At 45.6% G+C, this 13,264-nt stretch overlaps 1 protein-coding gene across 1 annotated transcript in view; it reads left to right on the forward strand.

The window, feature by feature from the left end:
• Positions 1 to 13,264, forward strand: part of TNFAIP6 (TNF alpha induced protein 6) — a 54,015-nt gene that overhangs the window by 20,978 nt on the left and 19,773 nt on the right. The window contains exon 3 of the mRNA XM_088461988.1: positions 9,591 to 9,752. Coding sequence (XP_088318114.1) covers positions 9,591 to 9,752 — 162 coding nt within the window. The remainder of the gene's footprint in view (positions 1 to 9,590; positions 9,753 to 13,264) is intronic.

Below are 13,264 nucleotides of genomic sequence, written 5' to 3' on the forward strand. Positions count from 1 at the left end.
ACCAGTAGTGTGTCTGGTCACTGACTAATCACAATAATTGTGCACTGTTATGAGCTCCGAATCCCGTTATGTCAAATGTCTGTGCATGTATGGACACTCTAACCTAATATATAAATAACTAATACAATAATGACTAATTATCAGCAAATAGACATAGTTATAGCATACATCCCAACATGACCCTCTTCAGGAGGGACACAATGCTCTGGTCCTGGACATCCCTGCAGCGCAGTTCAAAATTCAAATAGGGGAGTCACACCAACTGTCATTTCTCAAGCTGCCAAACATCACTGGCCGGGGCTCACTGGCAGTTGGTGTGACTTCCCTATTTGAATTTTGGACTGTACTGCAGCCCCACCTCTGGAGCCGCCACCAATCATAAATTACCAGGGAAGTCCAGGACCAGAGCATTGTGTCCCTCCTGGAGAGGGTGATGTTGGGAGGTATGTTATAGACAGGGGCGTTTTAAGAGAGGAGGGGGCCCGTGTGCAGCCTCCGTTTGGGCCCCCTCCTCTCCATCAGTGGCTCAGCGCGGCACTGAGCGCTGTAGATTCTGGCTTCATGCCAGAATCTACAGCACATGCGCAGGTCTCCAGGAAAATGGCGCTTGCGCCTACTTTCCCGGGGACATCTTTTCTGCGCATGCGCAGAACACTGGGAAAATGGCCACCACCATTTTTCCAGTGTGTGTTTGCTGCTCTGCAGCGCCGTTCCGGCGCTGCGGAGCAGCACTTCGGGAATCGGCGGAGGGGTAAGTATGATTACCTATGGATGCAGGGTGTGCTGTGTGGGCCCCCCTGGACCCAGGGGCCCATGTGCACCGCGCACCTTGCACCCATTATAAAGACTTCTATGGTTATAGATCATGTATTATTGGACATTGATACTTACTATGTAATAGGCTTCTCTTTTAAAAAAAGAAAAAAATATTTTGGATCAATGCCTTACAAAAAAACACTTCTGAAGGACAATCGCTTAAAAGTTCTGTGTAAATATTTTAAAACTTCCCTTAAAATCTCAAGGGTAAAATGCTTCTTAGACATCTGCAATTCCTTGAATTTTGGCAGGGTAAAATAATGGCATTGTGTAAGTACAGAAGTAATACTTATACTCTCACTAATATGAGATCATTTCCCTTCAGATGCCAGACGAACAAACAAAAGTCTTCCTGTGATTTTCAATTATTCTCCTTACTTTTTTCTCCATCTGAAGTTGAGAAATCAGTAATTGGTGCAAAGTTAGGCCAAGAGTAAAGCAAACACACAAACACACAGAAACACACACACACACACAAGTGCCAAACAGCCCCTCTCGGCATCCGAGGTCCTGCGCTACTCTGCTAGCGCCAGGCGTCTTTTATGCCGGAAATGCATCTTAGCCACAGTGTAATGTGACTAGGATGCACCAGAAAACTGCGCTGATTCATTTGATACAGTATCTGATCTATATACAAAGTGCATGGTTTCCAGATCTCCTAGTTGGTGCACAGGTTATTTTATTTATCACTGGCTGACACATGTTAAAAGTAGGGGTGTGCACCGGCCACTTTTCGTGTTTTGTGTTTTGGTTTTGGATCTGGATCTTTCTTCGTGTTTTGGATCTGGATTGGTTTTGCCAAAACCACCCTTCCGTGTTTTGGGTTCTGGGTTTTGTGTTTTGGATCTGTATTTTTTTTTTAAAAAGCATAAAAACAGCTAAAATCACAGAATTTGTTGGTTTCTCTGCTCCTATGCTATTATTAACCTCAATAACCTTAATTTCCACTCATTTCCAGTCTATTCTGAACACCTCACACCTCACAATAGTGTTTTCATGTCCAAAAGGTTGCACCGAGGTAGCTGGATGACTATGCTAAGCGACACGAGTGGGCGGCACAAACACGTGACCCATCTAGGAGTGACACTGCAGTGGCAGACAGGATGGCAGTTAGAAAAACTAGGCCCCAAACTGTACATAATGCAAAGAAAAAAAAGAAGTGCAAGATGGAATTGTCCTTGGGCCCTCCCACCCACCCTTATGTTGTATAAACAGGACATGCACACTTTAACAAATCAATCATTTCAGCGCCAGGGTCTGCCACACAACTGTGGCTGAAATGATTGGTTCGTTTGGGCCCCCACAAAACAAGCTGGCAATTAATGTGTCCCTGCACAAACTGGCTCTACGGAGGCAAGATGTCATCCTCATCCTCCTCATCCACCGATTCCTCACCCTCTTCAGTGTGTACATCCTCATCCTCACAAAGTATTAACTCGTCCCCACTTGAATCCACCACCACAGGTCCCTCTGTACCTTCTGGAGGCTGGTCTCCCTGGAAGAGCTGATAATTCATTTTGATGAACATCATCTTCTCCACATTCTGTGGAAGCAACCTCCTACGCCTTTCGCTGACAAGGTTCCCGGCTGCACTAAACACTCTTTCGGAGTACACACTGGAGGGGGGGCAACTCAGGTAAAATAGAGCCAGCTTGTACAGGGGCCTCCAAATTGCCTCTTTTTCCTGCCAGTACAGGTATGGACTGTCTGACATGCCTACTTGGATGCTGTCACCGATGTAATCCTCCACCATTCTGTCAATGGTGACAGTATCATATGCAGTGACAGTAGACATGTCAGAAATTGTTGCCAGGTCCTTCAGTCCGGACCAGATGTCCAAACTTGGTCCTGCCTGCCCTGCATCACCGCCAGCGGGTTGCTTAGGATACCTAAGTTTTTTCCTGGCAGCCCCAGTTGCGGGAGAAAATGAAGAAGGAGCCGTTGACGTGTCACGTTCCGCTTCAGCTGACAGTGTGTTCACCAGCAGGTCTTTGCACCTCTGCAGGCTTGTGTCGGCCGGAAAGAGAGACACCACATAGGCTTTAAACCTAGGATCAAGCACGGTGGCCAAAATGTAGTGGTCTGATTTCAACAGATTGACCACCCTGGAATCCTGGCAAAGCGAATGAAGGGCTTCATCCACAAGTCCCACATGCCGAGCGGAATCGCTCCGTCTTAGCTCCTCCTTCACTTTCTCCAGCTGCTTCTGCAAAAGCCTGATGAGGGGAATGACCTGACTCAAGCTGGCTGTGTCTGAACTGACTTCACGTGTGGCAAGTTCGAAGGGCTGGAGAACCTTGCACAACACGGAAATCATTCTCCACTGCGCTTGAGTCAGGTGCATACCCCCTCCTTTGCCTATGTCATAGGTGGATGTATAGGCTTGTATGGCCTTTTGCTGCTCCTCCATCCTCTGAAGCATATAGAGGGTTGAGTTCCACCGCGTCACAACCTCTTGCTTCAGGTGATGGCGGGGCAGGTTCAAGAGTGTTTGCTGGCGCTCCAGTCTTCGGCACGCAGTCGCTGAATGGCGAAAGTGGCCAGAAATTTTTCGGGCCACCCAAAGCGTCTCCTGCACGCCCCTGTCGCTTTTCAGAAAATTCTGCACCACCAAGTTTATTGTGTGAGCAAAACATGGGACGTGCTGGAATTTGCCCAGATGTAATGCCCGCACAATATTGGTGGCGTTGTCAGATATCACAAATCCCCAGGAGAGTCTAAGTGGGGTAAGCCACTGGGCGATGATTTCCCTCAGTTTCTCTAAGAGGTTGTCGGCGGTGTGCCTCTTACTGAAACCGGTGATACACAGCGTAGCCTGCCTTGTAACGAGCTGGCGTTTCTGAGATGCTGCTACTGGTGACGCTGCTGCTGTTGCTGCGTAAGGTGATACATCTACCCAGTGGGCTGTCACAGTCATATAGTCCTTAGTCTGCCCTGTTCCACTTGTCCACATGTCCGTGGTTAAGTGGACATTGTGTACAACGGCATTTTTCAGGACACTGAGGACACTTTTTCTGACGTTTCTGTACAGTCTCGGTATCGCCTGCCTAGTGAAGTGGAATCTAGACGGGATTTGGAACCGGGGACACACTACCTCCATCAATTGTCTAAATCCCACTGCACTAATGGCGGATACCGGACGCACGTCTAACACCAACATAGCAGTCAAGGCCTCAGTTATACGTTTTGCTTCAGGATGACTGCTGTCGTACTTCATCCTCCTCGCTAAGGACTGTTGGAGGGTCAATTGTTTAGTAAAAGTAGTGGTGTTCCTACTTCCTCTCTGGGATGATGAACGACTCCCAGCAGCAGCAACAGCAGCAGCGGCAGCAGTAGGCGTAGCAATGCAGGATCCTCCAGAGGAATCCCGGATAGGAGAGTCAGTCATGCCAGTGACATGGCCTGCAGGACTACTTCCGATCCTGACTAAGGAGGAAATTGACGAGGAGGGAGTTGACGGTGTGGTTTGCAGGCGCTTGGATACAACAGGACAACGGGATTTAGGTGTCCCTGGACTGCTTACGGTCTTAGCCAAAGTTTCTGAACTTGACAGTAACTTTTTATGAACGCGCTGCAGGTGCCGTATAAGGGAGGATGTTCCTAGGTGGTTGACGTCCCTACCCCTACTTATTTCACCTTTACATATGGTACATATGGCAAGACAGTTGTTGTCCGGATTTGGATAGAAATATTGCCAGACCAAAGAGGTGGAATGTTTGGTCTTCTGCCCAGGCATGACCGTGATGGGCTTTTTCATCCCACGGACAACAACTGTCTCCCCCGGAGCCTGATTTAAACAAACCACATCACCATCAGAATCCTCCTCGCCAACTTCCTCCTCAGCGCCAGCTACACCAGTATCCTCATCCTGTTGTACTTCAACAGTGACATCTTCAATTTGCATATCAGCAAGTGGACTGTGGGTGCTCCTTTCAGCACTTGCAGGGGGCGTGCAAATGGTGGAAAGAGCCACCTCTTCCCGTCCAGTGCTGGGAAGGTCAGGCATCGCAACCACCACCACACTTGGACTCTCCTTGGGGATTTGTGATATCTTCTTAGAAAGCACAGTTCTTCGCTGTGCTTTTGCCAGCTTAACTCTTTTGATTTTTTTAGTGGGAGGAGGGCTTCCATCGTCATGTGAAGCTGAACCACTAGTCATGAACATACTAGGGATCGACCTTAGCCGTTCCTTGCCACTCCGTGTCGTAAATGGCATATTGGCAAGTTTACGTTTCTCTTCAGCTGATTTAAATGTCTTTTTCAAGGTCATTTTCCTGAACTTTGCCATTTGGGATTGTATGTGCCCTCTACTATGACATTGGGCATCGGCCTTGGCAGACGACGTTGATGGCATGTTATCGTCTATGTCATGACTAGTGGCAGCAGCTTCAGCACTAGGAGGAAGTGGTTCTTGATCTTTCTCTATTTTATTTTTATCGGAGAAAGTTTGGTCCTCCATTTATGTTATATCGATTTGATATATACGTGCGGCTAAACACAGAAAATAATTTTTTTTTTGGTTTGGACTGGAGTGTACTTTGTGGGTTACAGCACCCTTTAACGGTCAAGCCAGCCGGCCCTTTACTTATGACACAGGCGCACTCTTGGCACTACTTTGTTGATGCACGTGCGGCTACTGCGCACACAATTCACAAACACAGAAAATAATTTTTTTTTTGGCTTGGACTGGAGTGTACTTTGGGGGTTACAGCACCCTTTAACGGTCAAGCCAGCCGGCCCTTTACTTATGACACAGGCGCACGCTTGGCACTACTTTGTTGATGCACGTGCGGCTACTGCGCACACAATTCACAAACACAGAAAATTATTTTTTTTTTGGTTTGGACTGGAGTGTACTTTCGGGGGTTACAGCACCCTTAACGGTCAAGCCAGCCGGCCCTTTACTTATGACACAGGCGCACGCTTGGCACTACTTTGTTGATGCACGTGCGGCTACTGCGCACACAATTCACAAACACAGAAAATAATTTTTTTTTTGGTTTGGACTGGAGTGTACTTTGGGGGTTACAGCACCCTTTAACGGTCAAGCCAGCCGGCCCTTTACTTATGACACAGGCGCACGCTTGGCACTACTTTGTTGATGCACGTGCGGCTACTGCGCACACAATTCACAAACACAGAAAATAATTTTTTTTTTGGTTTGGACTGGAGTGTACTTTCGGGGGTTACAGCACCCTTAACGGTCAAGCCAGCCGGCCCTTTACTTATGACACAGGCGCACGCTTGGCACTACTTTGTTGATGCACGTGCGGCTACTGCGCACACAATTCACAAACACAGAAAATAATTTTTTTTTTGGTTTGGACTGGAGTGTACTTTCGGGGGTTACAGCACCCTTAACGGTCAAGCCAGCCGGCCCTTTACTTATGACACAGGCGCACGCTTGGCACTAATTTGTTGATGCACGTGCGGCTACTGCGCACACAATTCACAAACACAGAAAATAATTTTTTTTTTGGTTTGGACTGGAGTGTACTTTCGGGGGTTACAGCACCCTTAACGGTCAAGCCAGCCGGCCCTTTACTTATGACACAGGCGCACGCTTGGCACTACTTTGTTGATGCACGTGCGGCTACTGCGCACACAATTCACAAACACAGAAAATAATTTTTTTTTGGTTTGGACTGGAGTGTACTTTCGGGGGTTACAGCACCCTTTAATGGTCAAGCCAGCCGGCCCTTTACTTATGACACAGGCGCACGCTTGGCACTACTTTGTTGATGCACGTGCGGCTACTGCGCACACAATTCACAAACACAGAAAATATATTATTTTTTTAGCACTTGGGGGGAGCACCCCTGATGGACAGAGCACCCCCTGGACAACACTACAGCACCTCTTTAGGACTGGGCCACTGCACAGGACTTTGGAGTGGACACAGCCCCTATGGAGAACTGACTGCACAACACAGTCCAGCCAGCCCCTATGGACTTTGAAGTAGTGGACACAGCCCCTATTAACAACAGCAGCACAGCACAACACAGCCAGCCCCTATGGACTTTGAAGTAGTGGACAACAGCAGCACTACACTACACTACACTACACAGCCCTAACTCCCACCCTCCCTCTTCACTGTCCACAGCCGAGTGAGAAAATGGCGCCGACGTGGGTACCTTATATAGGATCCAAAACCCGCGAGACTCGGATGGCGGGAAGATGACGTTTTGCCTCGATTTCAGAATCCGAGTCAGGCGGGAAAAGTCGAGCCTGACTCGGATCGGACTCGGATCGGGGGGGCTCGGGGGGGTTCGGATTTCAGAAATCCGAACCCGCTCACCCCTAGTTAAAAGGTTCACAGTTGGTGCTATTTATTTAATTTATGATACTGAGAAGAACATGCAGCACTAGTAAAATTCCATTATATTGCTATTTGCCTATGCACTTATAGATGAATGGACATTACTGGCTGGAAACAGGATGCCAGCATATAGAAGAAGCATATCGCTGGAGTGTAGACAGAGTTGCGTACTATTCAGTGGTTAGGATATGCAGAGACCCATTCGATTTCAGTTGGATCTGCTGCACCTAGGATGAGGCTGGTATACATGTAGATAATAGTGATTACAGCTGCTATTGCAAGCAGAGAGTAGGAGGGAGGTGCAGTCTCATAGATGTGGTCAACTCAGAATAAGGGCGGTTGTTCTGGAAGAGGAAGAAGAAATCTGGCCCATGAAGGGGGTGCTTCCAGAGGCTGTAGTGCAAAGCAGGTAGAGCAAAGAGAGCCCCCTATCCAGCAAACAACTTAATATGCTATTTAACACCACCTACTTGGTTACCATTATAGAGCAAGCAGAGAGGGAGAGTAATACAAGATACCCCTGCCTGAATTGGAGGCTGTCCCCTGTAAAGGCTGGATCTCTGGGTAGCGAGATGTAATAATAATGTCAACATTTAAACACAATGTTGACAGATATGACGACAATACTGTTTAAATGTCGACATTGTGAATGTCAACAGTCTGCATATGCCGACATGTTCAATGTCAACATGTGAATTGTTGATATTCTGCAGGGACCAGAGGGTTAGGTTTAGGTTACAGGAGGGATGGTTAGGATTAGGCACTGGGGGAAGGTTAGGGTTAGGCTATGCGGGGGAGGTAAGGGTTAGGCACTGGGGGAGGGTTAGGGTTAGGCTATGGAGGGGAGGTTAGGATTAGGCACTGGGGGAAGGTTAGGGTTAGGATTAGTCACTGGGGGAAGGTTAGGGTTAGTCTGTGGGAGGGGAGGTTAGGGTTAGACACTAGGGGGATGGTTAGTGATACTCACCGCCAGAAGAGCTGTAGGATCTGCCAGAAGCCATCAGGAAGTCACCACCAGACCTGGAAGACACCGCTGGAGTCGCCAGACCCACCACTAGACCACCAGGGAAGTTTTGTCAACATTCTAATGGACATTTCATCCGTGTTGACATGGTCAGTGTCAAAATTCCAAGCATGTCGACATGATGAATATCGACAAAATATACTGCACCCCTAGTAAGGGTGACAAATTATAAGAGAGTTGGAGTTGTTCAGGGCAGTAGCCCATTGTTTATGTCTGTAACATTGCACATTACATATTGAAACTCAGGGGGTGATTGAGCTTGCAATTTCATATTTGCAAACATGCAAATGCAGCAGGAGGTGTATCACAGCCCCAGGTATGCGACTTCATCTTACACAGACTGGCCGCTTTTGAGGTCAGGAAACTGCTTCCGTGGATGCAGCCCCTGGCCTTGCCACTCCCGGAAAACGGGTAGGACATGCCCCCGTTTCCGGGAACGCCGTCCGACCAAGCCTCTACTCTGCCCTTTTTAAATGCCTCTGTCTGTCAATTAGGCAGTGGAATACAAGGGGCTGCGTGCGATGACGCAGGTCCCGTTCTGCACATTCGCAGAACGGGTCTTGCACACTTGCGTGCAATGCTGAATTAGCCCCTCAGTGCAGAAATTATGGCTTTGACACGTGTTAAACAGAATTTGGAGTGAGAAGTAGCCTGTATATTACTAAGAATAATCGAAGGTGCTCTTGTCTACATCATTATTTTTATATATTTGGAGTATACATCTTGCTGTGTGCATTAAACCACTTGCAGTGAGGGGCATTGCCTGCTGCCATTTCTACCAAGTCATGACCAAAACTATTGTATTATATATGAGTGGATTATCTGACATAATTGAGATTGGGAAAAGGTCAAAGAACGACATGGGTACATTCACGTCCATTTATCCTGGTAAAATAAATACAGATTTAATCTGAAAAATAAGTAAAACGTATTTCTGTATTCTGAATTGTTTAATTCAGCATTCATGCCACAATTTTCCTACATTTCTCACCATAATGATAGAGGATGTACAGAAATCTAATGCTAGAGATTGCATCATCATGGTTTCATAAGGTTTTTTTATTACTCAGCCCACAAACTAATGACTTTAGCAAATGCATCTACGTAAGATTAATGTACTCAACCCCAGCCATGCCAAGTGATTTGTTTAAACAAGTCAGCTAGTTAAATTGACGGAGGATTACAGTCACGCAAAATGTCTGATCTTTAATGTCTTGTGCAACTGTGGAGCAAAGTACATACTATTAAAGGTAATTAGGATTTCCCTTTAACAGAAGAAACAGGAAAAGAAGGAAAATGATAATAAGTAAGGAATTTGGTATTACAGGGAGATGAGAGAAGATAAAGATCGTGTGATTAGTTTTTAGAATTGGTTGACAACACCCACGGTTTCTCTATATTAATTACTATTTCTTTTTATATGGTCCCCAGGGTTCCATGTATGCGCTGCAGGATGGCTGCAGAGAGGAAGAGTTGGATATCCTATAGTAAAACCTACATTCAACTGTGGATTTGGGAAAAAAGGAATAATTGATTATGGCTACCGGTTAAATAAGAGTGAAAGATGGGACGCCTACTGCTATAATCCTCATGGTACTGTACAAATATAGTGTCATTTATGTTATGCTATTAATATTTAAATTAGTAAGGTTAAGGTTTCCTCTTATTAAGATGTGAACAAGCCTACAGGGCGAAACGCGTGTCTTCTTCTAAACCGGACAGGAGTTGTCAGCGGTGACTGCACCTGACTACTGACTCAGGAGGTTTGTTATCCCCTCTCACATGCACTACTAATAGGAATCAACTGTCTCACGCTGCACTCTCTCATCAGGGTTCATTCAGGACAGAATTCCTGGCACTAGCCTTTGATATCAGTGTCTGCCTTTCCCCTACAGCCCTGACAGCAGAAGTGCTCTTTCTATCCTCACACCGGCATCTGTACCTCTGCCCACTCATCCACCATAAAATGCTTTGACACATGGGAAAGTAAAGGCAAGGGAAATACTAGAGCAGGACTATTATTCCCTCTTTTTATCCATCACATAATCAGAACATTATGTATCAATATTACTACACAAATTGTGGGTACCTTTAATTAACAAATGTCATAAGGAAATATACTTATACATATTAAGCTGCTTTTGGTGCTCATGCTTATCTGACTATTCATCAATGTGATTATTTGCCAAATGTCATCACAGTATCCATCAATTATGTACTGTATTTGCAAAAAAAAACAACTTCTTCTGCATGTGACACACTTTGTTGGTTTACATTTAATTATTAATATGATACTTATGTTTATTTGACAATTGATCAGTGGAGGCTCCAGAGGGGGGGCTGCAGCATAGTTCAAAATTCAAATAGGGGAGTCACACCAACTGCCAGTGAGTCCCAGCCAGCAATGTTTGAAATGACAGTTGGTGTGACTCCCCTATTTGAATTTTGAACTGGGCTGCAGCCCCGCCTCTGGAGCGCCCACTTCCAACTGCCATAACTATTAACTAAGAACTATGGGCTTGATTTAGAGGTGCACGCATATCCCATTGCGGCAGCATTTTGTACTCAGCGGTTGTGAAAAATATGCAAATGTCGGAGCGCAGGAATTTGTACTGAAGTGCCCTCGAGTGCCATCTCAAATCTACTACTTGCGTACACGGATGCACCATAGGTCACACCATTAATTTTCTGAGCAACCCTAGGGGCATTCAGAATGTCAGTCACAAGTAAGCTGCCAGTGCCTTTGCCACTGCGTACAAATTCGCATTTGCAGCCTGAGACGTGCCCAGAAAACGGTTTTGACATGCCTGTGTTTGCCTCACCAAATGTTCCCTGACTGCCAATCACACTGTGTCCAAGTCCTCACTGCGAACGTCATCGGTAATCTAACGGTGCATGCGAAGTGTGAGATGTACACATGCACCAAGATTCAGAGCCGTATTCAAAAGGTACACAATGCCGATGCTCACATACTTGAACACTATTTTGCAACTGCACATGCGCGAAAATGCCTATATATTTTTTTTTTGCAACAGCGCATGCGTTACAGAGAGTGTACTGTACTCACAAAGGTGCTGTTGCAATTAAGACGCAATAGTATCAGAAATGTTCTGGAAAGTGGTGGGCGTCCCTGGGAGGTGACTAGTAATGCACACAAAAATGGTCTGTGCAGTTTGCGTGTTCTGAGTGTGCCGCAGGCGTGTCAATGAAAGCAGCCACGTACACAGACGCACAGCCACAGGCATAGCAAGACGTAGAAACTGCACCTACCATGGGTCTGGTGTAAGTTTCTATGGTGCAACCGATGGTGCACCAATTGGTGTTACTGCAGATACAGATGCTGAAAGTGGGCGTCTCAGTCCTTGCACATTTGGCCACATGGATGTACACAAGGAAAGTAGTTTGTAGCAGCATTTGCATAAAGTCGCAGACGGGTGACCGCCAATCGCCGCAGCAACATGCGCTTCTGCCTCCACCTCAGGCTCTAGATCTGCAATTTACACATAATGCTGATTTGCTTGGATCCGTCTCAGCAATATATTACTTACAGAACTAATATTACATATGAATAACCTACACTTAAATTCCTGTATCTATGGTATACAGACATTTGTCTCCTGATCATAAGTATATGCTCATTTTTCTATCACTGCATATGTGTAACAATGTTACTGCTTGCACCAATAACGCTCTGCCTCTGATGAAAAAGTATCATAACTTTTTTCCCTTTTATACGTGTGAATATTGAGCGAATTGATGCTCTTTTATATTGATATTAGCCTCCCCATTTGTGCATAGAGATCTCACTTGTGTTGAATAATCTGTGATTACACTCAGAAAGGAGTCATTTCACTACTCTCTGGGGCGATTAAGCAGAGGACGGAATTGCAAAGCCGCACACAAGCAAATGCATAGGTTGCAATGTTGGACAGCGCCGGCCAGGTCAGTGAGTCTCAGCTTACGCAGGCTGGCCGACTTGTGAGGCGAGGAATCTGCGTCCATGGACGCAGGTCCTGGCCTTTCCACTCCCGGAAACGGAGGAGTCACAGTCTAAATAAAAAGCATAAAGTAACTGTATAGAAGATCAGTAGTAACAGAGTCTCTATCCTCTGTCTGTGATAAACAAGCTTTATCTTCTGTCTGCAGAAATCAGAACAGCACTTACATTGAAATTCTTTCACGTGTGCATGAAAGGTTTCTTTATATACACTGAGCAGAACTTTAACCCCTTACATCAGCTGGAAAAACACTTACATTTCTATTCTTACACGTATATGTCTTGTCAAAAGATACAACCAGGCTACCTCATTCAGTCAGACTGAAAGCTACATAGCATTTCAGCCCCGTGTTCTCATATTGGTATCTTTCTCTCCCAAGTGTTTCCAGGTGAATAAAATCAGCAGGTAAAAAATTCTGAATATATGTGTGAGAACCTTTAGTTAATTCAAAGGAATTTATTCACAATAATCCAGCAAACGGATTTAAAATATACAAAGTCTTTAAAAATATTAAAAAACAAGTCTTAGCATAATGACAGTTCTGAATCAATGGATGAATAGCAATGGATACCCCAACTCCGGGCAGCGGTGGAAATACTGTGTCCGTCCTCATGCTGAAGATCATGGGCTGATGGGATTTGACCTGTCTCACACTGCAGCAGGTTTATCTATGCGTTTTGAGGAGTTCTCTCCTCTTTTTCAAGACATGACGCAGTGTGCTCCAACACTGACTTATCAGTCCGAACTATCGGGTCACATGGTTTTTATTGTCCAATCAACATGTATAAAACCGGCCGATGGAATAACAGCAGGGTTTACAAGTCCAACATGTATAAAACTCGGCCGATGGAATAACAGCAGGGTTTACAAGTCCAACATGTATAAAACTCGGCCGATGGAATAATAGCAGGGTTTACAAGTCCAACATGTATAAAACTCGGCCGATGGAATAACAGCGGGGTTTACAAGTCCTTTTTTCAGCAAAAAATATCTTTAATGATAATTTTCGAACAAACTTCAGGAGCTCAATGAAGACCTCAAATTCATCCATTTTAACTAATGAGATAGAAACTCCAGAGGGAAGTATCAAAGTATTCCGAAGAAAAT

This window comes from Taudactylus pleione, unplaced genomic scaffold (assembly GCF_031769625.1).
Source record: "Taudactylus pleione unplaced genomic scaffold, aTauple2 ptg001137l, whole genome shotgun sequence".
Lineage (NCBI taxonomy): Eukaryota > Metazoa > Chordata > Amphibia > Anura > Myobatrachidae > Taudactylus > Taudactylus pleione.